Genomic DNA, 20,308 nt, shown 5'->3' on the forward strand with positions numbered 1-20,308 from the left:
GAAGAAACCTATGGATCCTACTAACCAATGGAGGAGATCTGAGACTTCAAATTATCGTGAGTGCCCTCTGTAATGTCAAAAGTGACCAAGTAAGCCACAGATACAATTCTAAGCAATTTCTTAGTCAAAGTGGTTATGCTAGACTACATGTCTAAGGGGTCCCACCTGTTATCCACTGTCACCCAATCTTTGACTTCTATGTCAAAGGAATTCTTAAAAAGCTACTTGGTCTGTAGTCTAGGTTCTAGGCAAAAACAAAGGAATTAACTCAGACAAAAGGGTATCTACCTTAGTTTTGGGGATTTTCTGAAAATTCTATATTCTCCATGAATAATCTATTCTGGCATCCAAGCACCCCCACAGCCAGATCATCTCTGATATCCTAGGGCTCATCTGCTAATAGCTACACATGCACCTCTTATCTAGCTCAAAAAGACCTTGCCTATTCCTCAAGGACAGAACTCCCACCTTACCCAGCAATCCTGCAGTGGCTGCTTGTAGTCGAGGCAGTGGTTTTTTTTTTTTTTTTAAACTGTTCTTTGCTCTTTCCTTTCCTTCTATCCAAAACTGTAATGTAGAAACAAGCTAGGCAAGGTTACTCACTTGTCACCATATTTGGAGGTTTATAGAGAGCTGGCAAAATTAGGCGAATGTATAACCACTTTCTGTAAAGATTTTTAAAACCTTTCTGGGGATAGTTTAAATATAGTTCTGCCCAATAAAGGGAACATATTAGATAACTTCTTATTGTCAATGTCCCTTTCTGCTCAAGGATTCTATAGTTCCTTTCACAGCATAAGAATTCCCTAGATTTTCCTGAATTTCCCTAAATAGCCCAGCAGGAAGGAACATACCAGCGCTCCTTCTGGACCAAACATTTCCAGGAAACTTCCAATGAATTCTCGGGATTTCTCTTCCCATTTCTGAATGAGGTCAATGCTTTTTTCTTCCACCTTCTGAACAAATTCCTTTGACTTTTCCTCCACATCTTTCACTTTCTTCTTTACTTTGTCAACTCGCTCCTGTAAGTGGTATTTCTTCTCCTGGATAAAGAAATAACTGTTTTGAGAAATAATACTCACTCTGACCTTCCATACCAAGGGGAAGGAAAAGACTTGGTTTGGTACTCTATTTAGACACTCCTTTCGGTCTTGAGAATTTCACTTTACTTTAATATATCCCATATTTCCCTACCATGGTAACAGAAAAGATATGCTCTGGATGGTCATCCTAAGTAAAAGTGTAATAATTCTAAGATTGTAGAGCCCAGGACTAAACTAAATGCACAGGGTAAGCCCAGTAACAGACTGGCATATACCAAACAAACTCAGATTTTTAAGACAAAACATTAACTTGGAAGATAAACATGCCCAACAAAACCCAAAACCCCATTCTAGACAGAGATGTATATGTATAGGGAGGGAGCACCAAGATCACTGTACAGTACTGCCAACAACAAGTCAACTCTAACAGGTTGAAAAAGAAAGTAGTAGACCTTTTACTTAATTCATTTATTGTGCTAAAATTTTCCCTCCATCACTGGCTTATTCTATGACTACAGAGAAGTTTTTTTTTTTTTTTAACATCTGGAGGTCTGTTTGCTCATTCGCAAAGTAAGGATGATACTCATTGGTCCTGTCAGCTGCCCTAAAAATAAGGGAAAATTGTATGAACCCTCCCAAAGGGAGGGAAGGAGTCTTCAGCCAAATGAAAAGTGTTCTCATTTTCAGATCATAAAGGGGAAGGGGAGTATGTTTAGGATTCTTAAATACCTGAAAATAAATTCTGCAGTGTAACAGCAGTGTAACAGTAGCCAGCGTTTATCTGCACAGATAAATCAATTTAGATGAAACCATTTTACCCATTCATAATTCACAGAGCTGGGAACAAATGAGGGAGCATGGTAAATTACTCACGTATACAAGACACAGCAGCTTTCTTCTTTTTAAATCAAGTTTACTGAGGTATAATTTATATACAAAATGTACAGCAGTTTGTTTCTAAGGGCAATATTAAGCTAAGATAAACTTGCTTTCATAATCAAATTTTAAAAGTTAGTTCCATGTGCCTTGAGAAGTTGCATGCAAAATGCTGTGTGTTACTATCCACACAGGGAGAAGATCCATAGTTTGCATCAGATTTATAAAGACCATACAATTAAAAAAAAGTTAAGAACTACTGTTTTAAATGTATTCAATATAAACACTGTACTTTGTAAGTTATACATTCTTATTTAATTGGCTGTATGTCCTTATATCAATGTTGTGATACTAGACCATAAAGGCAGATAATGCTTCTTTTTATAGAACAGATACATCCAAATGCTCTTTGTAAAAAGCCTGGCATAGTACTATGTGCAAAGAGGTATCCACTGAGCTTTTGGAGGTGATAATAAGAGCAGATTGAAGAGCAAGTTTAACTTAGACAAAGTGAGAGGCCACATGTCCTATAGGGCCAGGGAACTCTGGGATGAGGTTAGAACTTACATTGATAAAGCTGACATTGAGTTCCTTTGCTGTGTAGCCCCTCTGGAGGTTCCTCCTGGCATACACATCATAGTCACGGACAATTCGAGTGATGATGTCTGATGTGGAGATACCTTCTGTCCTCTGTGTTGGAGCAAACATGCCTAACCCAAAAACACAAATACTGTGATACTCTGAATAGCTCAGGCAGTAGGACTAGATGGAAACTGGGAGCCACAGTCCTTTCCTATCCTCAAAAAGCAGAGTCTGCTATTACTAAGTACAGTCTGAGATACTGACATACAGAAGGAACACTGAATGAAGGGTTAGGAGTAAGGAAATGTCCTAATATTAAGAAAAGAATGGGGCTGGAGAAGGGTTTCTTGAAATTAAAAAGACAACAAAAGTAGATGTTTAGACTGAGAACTGATGGATATGATGCTATGCTCACTTTAACCTCTTATCCAAAGTGTGACCTAAAAGTGGATGTTGAATTTCTCACTGTATAAATTTTCCTCTGTAGTGATGTGATTGAATATGTCATTATTCTGGAGACTCCATAAAATGAGGATGCACATCACCTTACTCACCTGCTTCCTTGATGTGCTTATAAACATCATCACTCCCAGCAGAAGAATAAGGGATGTCATCATGAGCCACAAAATCAATCTGAAAATAAGGAAACATCATTAAAACTCAGGATAACTGCTACTTAGAAAGAACCAGGCAACACTCTGTGGCCCAGAAAAAGGGCCACAAGGTGAAGCCAGGCCTCAAATGAACTTTTCTCTTTGTCTCTCCTTGCTCGGCTCATAAATTTCACAATTCTTTTACAAGTGATCCAACCTAACTGTTTATGGATCATAAACATGAAGTTAGCCAGTTTCTCTTCTAGTTGCTCCTCCTGGTTCCTGGAAGTGCTACCCTCACACTGAATACCAGTCACCACGGTGTGGGAAATAGGCCTGGAGGATTTTGTGGTATGCTAGCTAGTGGATGGAGTCAAGAAAAGAAGAAAAGAAACCTCCCTATCCTCCTGGCTCTACAAGCACTGGTCAAACACAGTTTCTAAAAATATGAGAAAGAAGTCACTTCTTTGTTAACTAGTTTCTCTCTAAGTCTGTGAGGTAAATGGGAACATAAAAATAGCAACCAAGAGCCCCATAAAAGACCTTTAGGTCTCAGATTTATCACTTTACTACTGTCAATATCTCTTGCACTGGGATCAACAATCTTTCTAAACCTCAATTACTCCTTCTTGAATAGGCCGTATCTCCTTTGTTAATATAATTGCTAATACCACTATACAGCTCCAAGAAGCCATTGTAATGTTACGCTCATCAGGACTATGTCAGGAACTCTCAGCTAACATATCAATTACCCATGAACAATTTGTCAGGGACACAAAGGCAGCAAAGTGAAAATAAGAACGGTGAGCAAGCCAGACTCGTGACTGACGATATACTACAAACAAGGAGAGAAAAGGGAATCTGGGAGTCCCTCTAACCTCTTCTGCCTGGGCCTGCCTGGCCATGTTGCTGAGAATAATCTTGCTCTTCACCTTTGGTACCACTGGCTGCTAAATGTTGATGCAGAAAAGCTACAGAACTATAAAAGGTCTGTCCAAATCCTAAATAGTTGTAACAAATATCCCTTAGCTTCAGGCTTACCCAAATACTGCTTTTGAAGCACTTTGGCTACTTTTTATTTCCTGTCTCACTGGACAATTTACTTTTAACATTCTACACACCACTGTAGAGAACTGACAACATGCTTGCTGGTTCCTCAAGCTTGAGGGCCTCCAACCGGACCTGGTAAGTTCTTCTCAGCTATAAACCTGGTAAGTTCTTCTCAGCTATAAACCCATCTTTTGTAGGAAATCTGCTTTTTTAATGTGGGAAAATAAAAAGGAGATAAGGATTTTTATAATACCAATTCACTGAGACAAAGTGAGAAACATCCCTGGTTTCTGACCCCACATAATTTCTAGACTGAAATTAAAAGTCTTGAAACTAAATTTAAGCCAATACAAGATAAGTCCATGTTTCTATATCTTATTTCCTGGAATGTGAGCTCCTTGAGAGCATGGAAAAAAAGCTATGACCAACCTAGACAGCATATTAAAAAGCAGAGACATTACTTTTCCAACAAAGGTCCATCTACTCAAAGCTATGGTTTTTCCAGTGGTCATGTATAGATGTGAGAGTTAGACTACAAAGAAAGCTGAGTGCTGAAGAATTTATGCTTTTGAACTGTGGTGCTGGAGAAGACTCTTGAAAGTCCCTTGGACTGCAAGGAGATCCAACCAGTCTATCCTAAAGGATATCAGTCCTGAATATTCATTGGAAGGACTGATGCTGAAGGTGAAAGTCCAATATTTTGGCCACCTGATGGGAAGAACTGACTTATTTGAAAAGACCTTGATGCTGGGAAAGATTGAAGGCGGGAGGAGAAGGGTACAACAGAGGATGAGATGGTTGGATAGCATCACCGACTCAATGGACATGAGCCTGAGTAAACTCCGGGAGTTGGTGATGGACAGGGAAGCCTGGTGTGTTGCAGCCCATGGGGTCGCAAAGAGTCAGACACAACTAAGCTACCGAACTGAACCGAGAGCATGGCTGGGGCTAGGTATACTCTAAAGAGGCTGGTACACTACGAGGATGTACACATCTATGGGGGAAAGAGTGGGGGTGCATAGAAGTTAAATTTCTAGCCCTGCTAGAGTGTAACCTGGTTATTTGGCCTCTCTGGCCCTGTTCTCATATGTAAAGTGGAAATAACTAATAACTACCCAACAGGACTTTCATGGGGAACAAATGAAATATAATGGATGTAAAAGCGCCTCTAAACCATCAAATCCAATAAAAATGTCAGGGATGACTATTATTAGAAGTAATAACATCATCATCTCTTTTATATTAAATTTACAGAGAAGGTAGAAATAAAATAAAGCTAGTGGAAAACTAGCCCAAGTACCAGAAGCCTTCAAAATTGAGGGAATTACAAAACAGGGAATGGGAACATGTACTCAGTTTCTTACCCGGTGTTCTGCCAGGAACTCTGGTGTCAGGGTCCAGGGGGCATTCCTCACCACCTCATCCACATAGCGGCAGTGCTGCACTGCATCATAGCGCTCATTTTCATTCATCACGGTGAAGCCTTTGAAGTTGTGTGTTAGCTCATCACTGCAAACTGAGTTCACCACATCATAAGGTTATAAGTCAAAGTCCCCTCTGCTTGCTTAACCACACCTCGGTCACTAACCTCTACCATTTCCTAGGATTGTAACCAAGCACCCCACTTGGATAACAATACTCTAAATGTACCTCAGTCTGGATAACAATGCTTTCTAATCCAAGATACACCTTCGGGAGCAATACTCACTATGTTCACACTTTGGAAAGGAGAAGATACAACAGAAGACTATGATCTTTGGCTTTGAAATGAACCTACTGTACATTTCTGCATCAATGAACAGTTTAAAAAAAAATGGTTTCCTATCAGACTGGAAAGTATCAGTTGCTCAGTCATGTCCGACTCATTGTGACCCCATGGACTGTAGCCCACCAGGCTGCTCCTCTGTCCATGGGATTCTTCAATCAAGAATACTGGCATGAGTTGTCATTCCCTTCTCCAAGGGATCTCCCCAATCCAGGGAGCAAAGCTGGGTCTCCCACATTGAGGGCAGCTTCTTTACTATCTGAGCCACCAGTTAAGCCCTATTAGCCTGGACTGGACCACATAACATTTGCTTAGCAGACTTTTGTACTTCAGCTGATTCAGAATGATAAACTGAGAGGCTTCCCAGGTGGTACAGTGGTAAAGAATCTGTCTGCCAATGCCAGGAGATGCAAGAGATGTGGGTTCGATCCCTGGGTTGGGAAGATCCCCTGGAGAAGGGCATGGCAACCCACTCCAGTACTCTTGCCTGGAAAATACCATGGACAGAGGAGCCTGGTGGGCTAGAGTCCACGGGGTCACAAAGTCACACACCTGAGCATGCACAGTACACATACAAACATACAGAGTCATGTTAGGGTGATAAACTGAAATCTAAAGTAAATGCTATTTTAAAGTAGGCGATAGGGGATCAGACTGCAGAAACCAGCCAAAACCAGTGAGATAAATCCTGGACATCTCAAGTCAATGAGCTTAGCGCATCTCTCTCCAGGTTTATACAGTTCAGATTTTAGATACTTCATGTTCTTCATATGCTTCACATTTTAAAAAGGCAACACTATATCCTTCATTTAAAAACCAAAATAAGAGTGAATGTACTCAGGTTATAAAGACAGGAGAAAAAGGGCTACTATAATTTTTTTCTGGACAGCACCTAAGTCAGTAGGTGTTTTCTTACCTCCCACAATGAGGTATGTATTAGGGAAAAGGTTCTTTGCTTGCATCAGAGCCCGGGCATGACCAGAATGAAATAAGTCAAATATTCCATCTGCATAAACTCTCACAGGCCGTTCACCTAAATCCAAAGGAAAGAATTTATCAGACAAACACACTGACTCAATATGTCATATTTAACAAATGGAAATGGCACTGTGTGACTGTTCAATTCTTGCACAACTCCCTTTTAAGGTGTTCTCTGGCTACTCACCTTAATTTGGGGTGTTTGGGGATTGTAAGGAATAACATCACAGAATTCCACAGACTCTCTTGGCATTATAGCCACGAACTCTCTTTGTCAGCCTGGGTTTACCAAATTGATCAGGTAATTGAGTTTCTTGATTATGTTTTCTTGAAGTTTTTTAAGAAGTGAAGGGAAGAGTTATACAAGAACTATATCTAAAACTTTAAAATCATCATTTTTGGTTTATATTTAAACTTCAGTTATGTTTAAACAGACTATAATTAAACTATAGTCTTGGCTGCCGGCTCTCATTTTCAAGCTGCTGTGATTACTAATGACTAACATTTTGCTTGAAAATAAAATACTTTGCTTTGAAAGTAAAGAGTGATCCAGAGGAGTGAGACTGAAAAAGAAGGAAGGTAAGCACCATTTGTCAATCTATTGCTTCTCAGTCCCAGATTCACCCTCACTATCTGCTCTGTGGTAACAGATGGAATTTCTTCAAGCATTTCTCCTTGATAGTGAATATGTTACACCTTCTCAGTATACGGTGATTTAGAAAATACTTGAAAATCATATATAAATACTTTAGGACTTTATATTAGAGCTTTTCCTCTTTTCCTGTCCATTAGTGAAAATAACAAATGACTATCAACTTATTTTTAGTGGTAGTGGACTGTGAAAGAAAACGCAGGAAATGATTTCCTGGGGTACAAGGCTAATTCTAAAGTCAAGTAAACACACTGAGAAAGAAATTGATACAGTTGTTCATCATGCTTCAAATGATAAATCTAACGAGTCCTAGGCAACCTATTTCCACTACATGAATAAAAGAAGAGTTGTTTTACTGTAGCAGCAAAAAAGAACAGTAGGAACATGTGCATTATTTTTGGAAAGAAGTGTCAGAGCCTTATCAAATACACCATACTGAAGGTAGGGATAAGATACATCTCCTTCCTGCCTTGAGGACAATGAATCAAGAGAGAGGAAGCTGGTTCTCAGGAGGCTTATGGACTTTTCTTTATAGATAGCTTTATCCATAAATGAATAGTTTTTAAATTGAGAAATCATACACTGCTGATAGAAATATAAACTGGTAAAACTTTTAAGAAATGAAATTAGGCAATATCTGTCAAAAGACAAAGGACAAATGTTTATACCCTTTAGTCCAGCTATTCCAATTCTAGGAATTTATCTCATGGATATGTTTGTAAATATGTATGCAGATTGCATTATTCACTGCAGCACTCTTTGTAATAGCAAAACTTTGGAAACAACCTAAACTTCATTGGAAGACTATGACATGATCCACCCACTAAAACTGTGGGAAGACTTTGCTTATATTATTTGCTTAGATATCCATAGGAAATTGGCAATACTGGTTGCCTGCAAAAGGGATACTAGGTGGATGTGAGATAGTAGTGAGAGGAAGACATTTCACTCTGTGTCCTTTTTCAATGTTAGGTCATGGGAACACATCGATTTTATAGGAAGTAAAATTTTTAAATAAATACACCAATACAACAAAAAACGGAGAAATAATATGATGGATTTAGGAGTCAGAAAAAGTTATAGCTTAAGCTTGCCAACAAGCTACATTCCTATGTAATCTTAATCTCTTTAAGTATCAGTTTCCTCACCTACAAAACAAAGCAGCCCCCGCCCAATCTGAGTAGTATAGTCTCTCTTCAACATCCTAGAAATCATGACCATGAAGCAACTAACATACTTCTATCTTTCCTAAACAAGTCCAGAGTAGTTATGATCTCACTTTATTTGATCCTAAAAGACAACAGATAGAATATAAAACTTGAGAATATTGTGCTGGTGTTCTTTCCATTAGTATATAACAAGGGCAAAGTGAGATGAGGAGATTTAGCTCAATAAACACACTTCCTGGAGAGTGCCAGTAGGACAGAATGCTGTTAACACTGAGTGGCTATTTGCCAGCAGTTAAACATCCACATCAGGAAGTTCACGGTTCACATATTGCTTGAAGCCTGGCTTGGAGAATTTTGAGCATTACTTTACTAGCGTGTGAGATGAATGCAATTGTGCGGTAGTTTGAGCATTCTTTGGAATTGCCTTTCTTTGGGATTGGAATGAAAACTGACCTTTTCCAGTCCTGTGGCCACTGCTGAGTTTTCCAAATTTGCTGGCATATTGAGTGCAGCACTTTCACAGCAGCATCTTTCAGGATTTGGAATAGCTCCACTGGAATTCTATCACCTCCACTAGATTTGTTCGTAGTGATGCTTTCTAAGGCCCACTTGACTTCACATTCCAGGATGTCTGGCTCTAGGTCAGTGATCACACCATCGTGATTATCTGGGTCGTGAAGATCTTTTTTGTACAGTTCTTCTGTGTATTCTTGCCATCTCTTCTTAATCTCTTCTGCTTCTGTTAGGTCCATACCATTTCTGTCCTTTATCGAGCCCATCTTTGCATGAAATGTTCCTTTGTTATCTCTGATTTTCTTGAAGAGATCCCTAGTCTTTCCCATTCTGTTGTTTTCCTCTATTTCTTTGCATTGATTGCTGAAGAAGGCTTTCTTATCTCTTCTTGCTATTCTTTGGAACTCTGCATTCACATGTTTATATCTTTCCTTTTCTCCTTTGCTTTTCGCTTCTCTTCTTTTCACAGCTATTTGTAAGGCCTCCCCAGACAGCCATTTTGCTTTTTTGCATTTCTTTTCTATGGGAATGGTCTTGATCCCTGTGTCCTGTACAATGTCACGAACCTCATTCCATAGTTCATCAGGCACTCTATCAGATCTAGGCCCTTAAATCTATTTCTCACTTCCACTGTATAATCATAAGGGATTTGATTTAGATCATACCTGAATGGTCTAGTGGTTTTCCCTACTTTCTTCAATTTAAGTCTGAATTTGGCAATAAGGAGTTCATGGTCTGAGCCACAGTCAGCTCCTGGTCTTGTTTTTGCTGACAGTATAGAGCTTCTCCATCTTTGGCTGCAAAGAATATAATCAATCTGATTTCGGTGTTGACCATCTGGTGATGTCCATGTATAGGGTCTTCTCTTGTGTTGTTGGAAGAGGGTGTTTGTTATGACCAGTGCATTTTCTTGGCAAAACTCTATTAGTCTTTGCCCTGCTTTATTCCGTATTCCAAGGCCAAATTTGCCTGTTACTCCAGGTGTTTCTTGACTTCCTACTTTTGCATTCCAGTCCCCTATAATGAAAAGGACATCTGTTCAAGCTGGTTTTAGAAAAGGCAGAGGAACCAGAGATCAAATTGCCAACATCCGCTGGATCATAGAAAAAGCAAGAGAGTTCCAGAAAAACATCTATTTCTGCTTTATTGACTATGCCAAAGCCTTTGACCATGTGGATCACAATAAACTGTGGAAAATTCTGAAAGAGATGGGAATACCAGACCACCTGATTTGCCTCTTGAGAAATCTGTATGCAGGTCAGGAAGCAACAGTTAGAACTGGACATGGAACAACAGACTGGTTCCAAATAGGAAAAGGAGTACGTCAAGACTGTATATTGTCACCCTGCTTATTTAACTTATATGCAGAGTACATCATGAGAAACGCTGGACTGGAAGAAACACAAGCTAGAATCAAGATTGCCGGGAGAAATATCAATAACCTCAGATATGCAGATGACACCACCCTATGGCAGAAAGTGAAGAGGAACTCAAAAGCCTCTTCATGAAAGTGAAAGTGGAGAGTGAAAAAGTTGGCTTAAAGCTCAACATTCAGAAAATGAAGATCATGGCATCCGGTCCCATCACTTCATGGCAAATAGATGGGGAAACAGTGGAAACAGTGTCAGACTTTATTTTTCTGGGCTCCAAAATCACTACAGGTGGTGACTGCAGCCATGAAATTAAAAGATGCTTACTCCTTGGAAGGAAAGTTATGACCAACCTAGATAGCATATTCAAAAGCAGAAACATTACTTTGCCAACAAAGGTTCGTCTAGTCAAGGCTATGGTTTTTCCTGTGGTCATGTACGGATGTGAGAGTTGGACTGTGAAGAAGGCTGAGCGCCGAAGAATTGATGCTTTTGAACTGTGGTGTTGGAGAAGACTCTTGACAGTCCCTTGGACTGCAAGGAGATCCAACCAGTCCATTCTGAAGGAGATCAGCCCTGGGATTTCTTTGGAAGGAATGATGCTAAAGCTGAAACTCCAGTACTTTGGCCACCTCATGCGAAGAGTTGACTCATTGGAAAAGACTCTGATGCTGGAAGGGATTGGGGGCAGGAGGAGAAGGGGACGACAGAGGATGAGATGGCTGGATGGCATCTCTGAGTCGATGGACGTGAGTCTCCGTGAACTCCGGGAGTTGGTGATGGACAGGGAGGCCTGGCGTGCTGTGATTTATGGGGTCGCAAAGAGTCGGACACGACTGAGTGACTGATCTGATCTGAAACATCCACATTAGGCCAAATCACGCTGAACTTTCTTGGATCAGCCCCAGATGTGCCTCTTGCTCTCTTCAGCCTTTTCCCCAGCACCCCAACCTCTCAATTCTCTATGTCTTAACCCAAGTCTTTGGAAAATCCAGGCTAGTGTATTAATCAACTGACCAGAAGGGGCCACTGTTGAACTAAAAATCTAGGGAGAAAGAACGCGTTTTGCATTCTTTTATCAAGTGGCTATGGGCCAGGATGACTATACCCTTTGACCTACATCTGCTGTTTCAGCACATTATCAAGAGCAACTGCTTTCACTTTCAAAAATGGTCTTGATTTGGATTATAAATTATAGTCTTTGCACTACTTCTAGACTAAATAACTAGATGTTCTCCTTTAAACAGAAAAGACCTGGGTTTCAATTTATTATTTCTTTTAATATATTCTCTCAAATAGCTACCATTGAAACATTTCATCTTTAACAGATTTCCATTGCCCTTCAGACTCTTGCCTTTTTATTCTTTTCTAAAAGTGAAAAAAGTCCTTTTGTCTTCTAAAAGAGACAAGAATAGGAAGTCAAGAGATACGTAGAGTAACAGGCAAATTTGGCCCTGGAATACAAAATGAAGCAGGGCAAAGGCTAACAGAGTTTTGCCAAGAGAATGCACTGGTCATAGTAAACACCCTCTTCCAACAACACAAGAGATGACTCTACATATGGACATCACCAAATGGTCAATACCGCAATCAGAATGATTATATTCTTTGCAGTCAAAGATGGAAAAGTTCTATACCATCAGCAAAAACAAGATCAGGAGCTGACTGTGACTCCTTACTGAAAATTCAGACTTAAACTGAAGAAAGTAGGAAAAACCCTAGACCATGCAGGTAGACCTAAATCAAATCCTTTACGATTATACAGTGCAAGTGACAAATAGATTCAAGGGATTAGATCTGACAGACAGAGTGCCTGAAGAACTGTGGATGAAGGTTTGTGACACTGTACAGGAGGAGATGGTCAAAACCATCCCCAAGAAAAAGAAACACAAAAAGGCAAAATGGTTGTCTGAGGAGGCCTTACAAATAGCTGAGAAAAGAAGAGAAAAACTTCCAGATGTTCAAAAGGTAAAGGAGAAAATGAAAGAGATACCCATCTGAATGCAGAGTTCCAGAGAATAGCAAGGAGAGATAAGAAAGCCTTCCTAAGTGATCAATGCAAAGAAACAGGAAAACAAAAGAATGGGAAAGACTAGAGATCTCTTCAAGAAAATTAGAGATACCAAGGGAACATATCATGCACAGATGGGCACAATAAAGGACGGAAATGGTACGGACCTAACAGAAGCAGACAATATTAAGAAGAGGTGGCAAGAATACACAGAGGCAATATACAGAAAAAGACTTTAATGATCTAGATAACCACACAATGGTGTGATCACTGACCTAGAGCCAGACATCCTGGAATGAGAAGTCAAGTGGGCCTTAGAAAGCATCACTAGGAACAAAGCTAGTGGAGGTGATGGAATTCCAGCTGAGCTATTTCAAATCCTAAAAGATGATGCTGTGAAAGTGCTACACTCAATATGCCAGCAAATTTGGACAACTAGCAGTGGCCACAGGACTGGAAAAGGTCAGTTTTCATTCCAATCCCAAAGAAAGGCAATGCCAAAGAATGTTGAAACAACCACGCAACTGCAGTCATCTCACACACTAGCAAAGTAATGCTCAAAATTCTCCAAGCCAGGCTTCAACAGTACATGAACTTCCAGATGTTCAAGTTGGATTTAGAAAAGGCAGAGGAAGCAGAGATCAAATTGCCAATATCCACTGGATCATCGAAAAAGCAAGAAAATTCCAGAAAAACACCTACTTCTGCTTTATTGATGATGCCAAAGCCTTTGACTGTATGGATCATAACAAACTGGGAAATTCTTAAAGAGACTGGAATACCAGACCACGTGACCTGCCTCCTGAGAAATCTGTATGCAGGTCAAGAAGCAACAGTTAGCACTGGACATGGAATGGACTGGTTCCAAATTAGGAAAGGAGTATATCAAGGCTGTATATTGTCATCCTGCTTATTTAACTTATATGCAGACTATATCATGGGAAATGCCGAGCTGGATGAAGCACAAGCTGGAATCAAGATTGCCGGGAGAAATATCAGTAACCTCAGATATGCAGATGACATCTCCCTTATGGCAGAAACCCAAGAGGAACTAACAAGCCTCTTGATGAAAGTGAAAGAGGAGAGTGAAAAAGCTGGCTTAAAACTCAACATTCAGAAAACTAAGATCAAGGCATCCAGTCCCATCACTTCATAGCAAATAGATGAGAAACAATGGAAACAGTGAGAGACTTTATTTTCTTCGGCTCCAAAATCACTGCAGATAGTGACTGCAGCCATGACATTAAAAGATGCTTGCTCCTTGGAAGAAAAGCTATGACCAACCTAGACAGCATATTAAAAAGCAGAGACATTACTTTGCCAACCAAGGTCCATCTAGTCAAAGCTATGGTTTTTCCAGTAGTCATGTATGGATGTGAGAGTTGGACCATAAAGAAAGTTGAGCATCGAAGAATTGATGCTTTTGAACTGTGGTGTTGGAGAGGACTCTTGAGAGTCCCTTGGACTGCAAGGAGATCCAACCAGTCAATTCTAAAGGAAATTAGTCCTGAATATTCATTGGAAGGACTGATGCTGAAGCTTAAACTCTAATCCTTTGGCCCCCCGATGTGAAGAACTGACTCATTAGAAAAGATCCTGAGGCTGGGAAAGATTGAAGGCAGGAGAAGAGTATGACAGAGGATAAGATGGCTGGATGGCATCACTGACTCGATGGACATGAGGTCTGAGCTATCTTCAGGAGTTGCTGATGGATGGAGAAGCCTGGTGTGCTGCAGTCCATGGGGTCTCAAAGAGTCAGACACAACTGAGCAACAGAACTGAACTGAAAAGAGACAATCTTCTCATCTCTCAAGCCATACTCCTTTTATTTCTATGTAGTGCATTTGCTCCAAGATTACACAAACTTCCCTCTTATACTCTCCCTTAACCTCCCTAAATGAAAACTTGGGGGCAGGGGAGGGATGCCTCTTGAACCAGTTATTGGTTTAAAATTCATTAATGATGGCATGTGTAGATTCTTTATTGGTTTATTTCTTATCTGGTACCTGCATGAAGACAATCAATTACTTGGTTATTTAACATAATACTGAACAGAGAGAATAAGATAAAGGAAAAACCAGAGGTCAAATTGGCAAACTTTATAGGCCAATTTGGGACTATTTGTTCTACCCAAGATATAATCAGTTTGCTGATGGTCTTCTATTATTTATAACTGATGTCTACAAAGAATAACAACACTCCAGGGTGAAAAGAACACAAAGATGGAAAAACTTAGGTTTTAGCTCCAATTCTATCACTAATTATTTGTTTTACTGTAGGGGAAACTTCACTTCTTAATTTCTATGGACCTTTATTCATGTATATAAAATGAAGAGACTATAAAGTATATAATCTCAAAAATGACTTACCTGTAAAATTCCACTATTGTGAAATTTTTAGAAATTAGATTTACTGTTTAGCATTTGTTAATTACAAGTGTCAAAACTTGGAAACAGGATACCTATATATACATAGTTTTATCTTCCACAAATGGTATGTGGCTAGATTAGCAACAAGGTGGGTAATGTAACTAATACGATCAGATCTGGTGAGGTACTGCATTCTCAATGTGTGTCATTAGCATATGAAAAGTCCTTGCCTTCAACAGGCTCTAAGATCACATCGGAATGTGATCCCTGAACTGTCCAGCGGCATTCTTAAGTAGAACCTGCCACCACTACTCTGTCACATACAGCCTGTCTTTACTTGGTGTCATTTTACTCTGCCTCATTAGCCTAGTTATTACTGAAGTAAGAGGAGCCAAACCCAAAACAAATCATGTCATAAATCAGAAGGGTTGTGATAAACATGAGCTATATCTAAACATTCTTCCAAAAGGACCACATTCTCTGGAATTTTGAGGACCTTAAAACCATACTATATACAGATAAGATACAGCCAAGGGGTATTAGGATCCTAGCCTGACACTGCTCAGCATTCATTTCAGTACTTCTAAGTTACAACAGAGAGTAAAGATACTAACACAAATAGTAGGAAGTAACTATAAATATCTTCTATATACTGAAAATATATATAGATTTGTGGCTATAACTACCTCTTATTCCTGAGAGCTTGCCTAGGTTGAGTCCAGCCCTACATTTACAGAATAAAAACCATAGTAATCAAGAAAGAAATGAAAAAGGATTGGGGAAAAAAGGAGAATTGGAGAACTTAAAGAGAAGTAAGGACAGATGCCAACAGGACTTTGTATTCATAACAAATGCTCATGCAGTTTCTGTTTTATTCTTTTTAATGTTCATTGAAGGACAGTTGCTTTACAATGTTGTTAGTTTCTGCTATATAGCAAAGTCAATCAGTTATACATATATTCCCTCTTTTTTTAAGATTTCCTTCCCATTTAGGTCACCAGAGAGCACTGAGTAGGGTTTTCTGTGCTATACAACAGGTTTTCGTGAATTATCTGTTTTATACATAGTAGTATATATAAATCAATCCCAATCTCCCCATTCATTCCACTCTCTCCTCCCCACCAAGTATTCATAGAGTTTGTTCTCTACATCTGTATCTCTATTTCTGCTTTGCAAATAAGTTCATCTGTAACATTTTTCTTGGTTCCACATATAAGCAATACTATACGATGTTTGTTTTTCTCTTTCTGATTTACTTCACACTGTATGACAATCTCTAGGTCTATATCCATGTCTCTGCAAATGGTACTATTTCATTCCTTTCTATGGCTGAGTAATACTCCACTGTATTGATGTACCACATCTTCTTTATCCATTCCTCTGGCGATGGACATTTAAATTGCTTCCAAGTCCTACTTACTGTAAACAGTGCTGCAATGAAAACTAGGATTTGATGATCTCCAAAACCAACTGCCCAAAACAGGGAAAGTGTCTAGGATACATATTAATAATTTATGAGGCCAAAAACTGCTAACTAATGATGTAAACTAAGTATACAAATAAAGAGTGTGGGCTTGGAAAATAATACAGAAAAGTCCTCTTTGGAAAAACTTGGAAAACTATCAATATCAATAAAGATAAAATTAAGTGAAGAGCATCTCCCAACTTGGGATATTTTTGTTGTATATCAATCAGTAGTATCATAGGTAGTGTACAGACTGATAGAAAGGAAAACTTGGGGGAAATTCTGAAGACTATTAAAAATGTGACAGTCTGACATTATCTGGGCCTCTGAAAAAACAGACAGGATTATAAACCAGCTCAAGTTAATATTTTATCCTCTTTGTTCCTCTGTATCTCCAGCTATGATGATAACAGCCCAAAATGTGTATCACTATTTCTCCTAGCTATGACAAAAATACTGGGAAATAAGTATACAATAAGAAGAAACAAATGAAATTTTATGGGGTACATTATCCTCTCAAATAGAATAGCAAGGGAGATGGAAGGAAAACCTCTCTCAACTAGCTTTTCCAGGTAAACCAAGGGAAGAATATAAAGTAGGTGGGTATTTCATAAATACAACTGAATGTTAAAAACAATAGTCAAACAAAAACATAATTCATTATTTACTTACAAGGAGTTCCTCTGCTGGCTTCTTCCATAGTTACCCTGACATAGGGCTTACTAAAGTCTACTTCAATTTCATCAGAAAAAGGCGCTGGCTGCCGTAAACCCTTAAGAGGAAAATGAAGGAAAAGATAAATTCAATAAAATGCTCAAAAAAAATGGTAGCTTGACAGAACAGTTATTAAACATGCTATGATTAAAATTTTTCCTAAATCTTGATAACTTTAAAAAGGAAAAAGATACAAGCATTCCAAAATGACAAGTGAAAGTACAACCTTTTACCAGATGAGCAAATCATGGCATGAAAAATAAATGTCTTGATGGTGATTTCAGCCACCATGGTGGACGGTGGCTGGGAAGCTACACATAGTCCCAACCAACTGGGTCCAGAATGACAGCTCCTCTACCAGATGGTAGAAGAGCCAACCCTGAACTATGTGATGAAATTGCCAAAGTTCACAAGTGCATTTTCTTACCACTTAGTTGAAGTGGTACGGAACTGGGAAGGCAAACAGCTGCCATATTCTTTAAGTAGAATCATCACTGTGTAATGCTTTACACTGTAAATATGTTCTAATTCTCATTTACAGCCCTGTGAGGCAGGTAGTATGATAGTTAATACCCTCAATTTAAAGATGAGGAAAATGAGGTTCAGAGAAGTTATATGAATTGCATATAATTACTCAGAGGCAAAGCTGAAATATGAATACAGGTATGCTCTTTTCCTCTTTGGAGGAAAGTCTTACTTAGGAGTTTTTGTTACATTTATTTCTAAGTATTTTACTCTATTTGATGCTTTTGTAACTGTTTTCTTAATTTTATTTTTGGGTTGTTCCTTGCCAGTATAGAGAAATGCAATTGATTTGTTAAGTGTGTATGTGTATCGGTATGAGTAATTTCAGTTGATTCTCATCTCCTGTGGCTTTGTTAAACTCAATTATCAGTTCGAGCAGTTTGTTTGATAGATTCCTTAGGACTGTCTACATATGAGACCATGTTGTATGTGAATAAAGACAGTTTTACTTATTCCTTTCCAACCTGAATGTCTTTAATTTCCTTTCGTTATCCCTTATTGCACTAGTTGAAACCTCTAGTACAATGGTGAATAGAGATCGCAAGGACAAACATTCTGGCCTTACTCCCAGTCTGAGGGGAGAAGCATGCAGTCTTTCAACATCAAGTATTAAGTTAGCTATAGGTTTTTCTTAGATGTCCTTCCTCAGATTGAGCGATCTCTCTTCCTTTTGTAGTTTATTGAGAGGTGTTTTGGGTTTTGTTTTTTTGGCCATGTCAAGCAGTTTGCAGGATTTTAGTTTGCTAACAAGGGATAGAACCAGGGACACAGCAATGAAAGTACTAAGTCCTAATCACTGGGCCACCAGTGAATTAATTCCTTTTTGAAAGTTTTTTAATGAACAAATGTTGGATTTTGTCACATGCCTTTTATACAATATAGGGACAATCATATTTTGGTTTTTTAAATTAATTATGGTGTATGAGATGCACTGATTTTAGAATGCTAAGCCAATCTTTCATTCTTGAGTGAGATTCTTCTTGATCACACTGTATAAATCTTTTCATATGTTCTGGGATTCAATTTGTTAATATATTATTAGGAATCTTTGCATCTAAGTTTATGAGGGATTTTGAACTATGATTTCTTTTCTTGTTCTATTTTTGCCTGGCTTTGATATCTGGTCTCATAAAATGGATTAGGAAATGTTATCTCCTCTATTTTCTGAAAGTGTATAGGGTTGGTATTACTTCTTCTTCTAATGTTTGATAGAATTCACCAGTGAAGTCATCTGTGTCCAGCTTTGTTTTTGTGGGAAGATTTTCTTAAAGACAATGCAATATTTTTAATTGGGACAGGTCTATTCACATTTTATTTTTTCCTTGGGTCAGTTTTGGCAATTTGGCTCTTTCTAGGAATAAGTCTGTTTCACCTGAATTATCACATTTTTTGGCATGGAGTTGTTCATAATATTCCCTTACAATTTTTTAAATTTCTGTTGGGTTATAGTGATGTTCACTTAGAATTTTAAATTCTACACAGATCACATCATGACTGGGATAAATTCAGAAACTTGGAAGACACTTTTAATTTCAGATAAGGATATATTTTTAAAATAAAGTTTTAAAATGAAAATATATTTCTTTTAAAGATCACTTATATAAACTTAGTTTAAAATATGCTAAAGCTATAAGAAAAAGTCATTTTTAGGAAATTTGTGTGTGTTATCTTTTTTTAGATGTTTTTAAAAAGAGGTTAAGAAAAGACCAGGGAGGGCTTCTCTGGTGGTCCAATGGTTAAGAATCCGCCTTGCAATGCAGGGGACACCAGTTCAATCCCTAGTCCCAGAAGATCCCACATGCTGTGGGGCAACTAAGCCCATGTGTCACAACTACTGAAGCCCACGCACCTCAAGCCTGTGCTCCACAACAAGAGAAGCCACCACAATGAAAGGCCCAAGCACCACAACTAGAGACTGAGCCCCCACTCAACACAACCAGGCCCACACACAGCAACTAAGACCCAGCACAGCCAAAAATAGAATAAAATTTTTTAAAAAGAGTAAAAAGACAAAGATCATAAGAAAAAAAAAGAACAGACCAAAATGTGCGATTTTCTGAAGTAATTAAGAGATTTACTTACAGATTAAATTGAAAAAAACAATTTATCCTCTAAAAGTACTCAAAGAGATATCTGACAGTAATTTGTGTTTCTAAAAGGATATGCTAGTCACAAAATAAGATATATTCTATGATTCCACCTATATAAAGGTCAAAAACAGGCAAAACTAATCTATGGTGAATAGAAACCACAGAACAAAAAAAAAAATCTTGGAAAAGCAGATATTGACTAGCAGGGGTGTGAGGGGGTCTTCTGGATGTACTAGTTATTACATGGATATGTACACATATAAACATTTATTGAGCTGTACACCTAAGGTTTATGCATTCTACTGTATGTAAGTATAACTCAAAAAACAAATGCCATTCAGACATAAAAAGGAATGCAATACTGATACCTGCTACAACATGGATGAACCTTGAAAAAATCATGCTAAGTGAAAGAACCAACCACAAAAGACCACTTATTATATGATTCCATTTATCTGCAATGTTCAGAATTGGAAAGTTCATGGATAGAAAATAGATTACTGGTAACAGTGGGCTGGAAGGGTTGGGGAGAAATGGAGAGTG

At 38.5% G+C, this 20,308-nt stretch overlaps 1 protein-coding gene across 2 annotated transcripts in view; it reads right to left on the minus strand.

The window, feature by feature from the left end:
* PCYT1A (phosphate cytidylyltransferase 1, choline, alpha) overlaps positions 1 to 20,308 on the minus strand; it is a 49,476-nt gene that overhangs the window by 4,132 nt on the left and 25,036 nt on the right. For both annotated transcript variants that reach the window (XM_027537205.1, XM_027537195.1), the window contains exons 3-8: positions 17,109 to 17,208; positions 6,826 to 6,942; positions 5,509 to 5,660; positions 3,056 to 3,134; positions 2,487 to 2,629; positions 855 to 1,043 (exon numbers count right to left, since the gene is read on the minus strand). In XM_027537205.1, the coding sequence (XP_027393006.1) occupies positions 855 to 1,043; positions 2,487 to 2,629; positions 3,056 to 3,134; positions 5,509 to 5,660; positions 6,826 to 6,942; positions 17,109 to 17,208 (780 nt within the window). The remainder of the gene's footprint in view (positions 1 to 854; positions 1,044 to 2,486; positions 2,630 to 3,055; positions 3,135 to 5,508; positions 5,661 to 6,825; positions 6,943 to 17,108; positions 17,209 to 20,308) is intronic.

Source organism: Bos indicus x Bos taurus, chromosome 1 (assembly GCF_003369695.1).
Source record: "Bos indicus x Bos taurus breed Angus x Brahman F1 hybrid chromosome 1, Bos_hybrid_MaternalHap_v2.0, whole genome shotgun sequence".
In the NCBI taxonomy this organism is placed as follows: domain Eukaryota; kingdom Metazoa; phylum Chordata; class Mammalia; order Artiodactyla; family Bovidae; genus Bos; species Bos indicus x Bos taurus.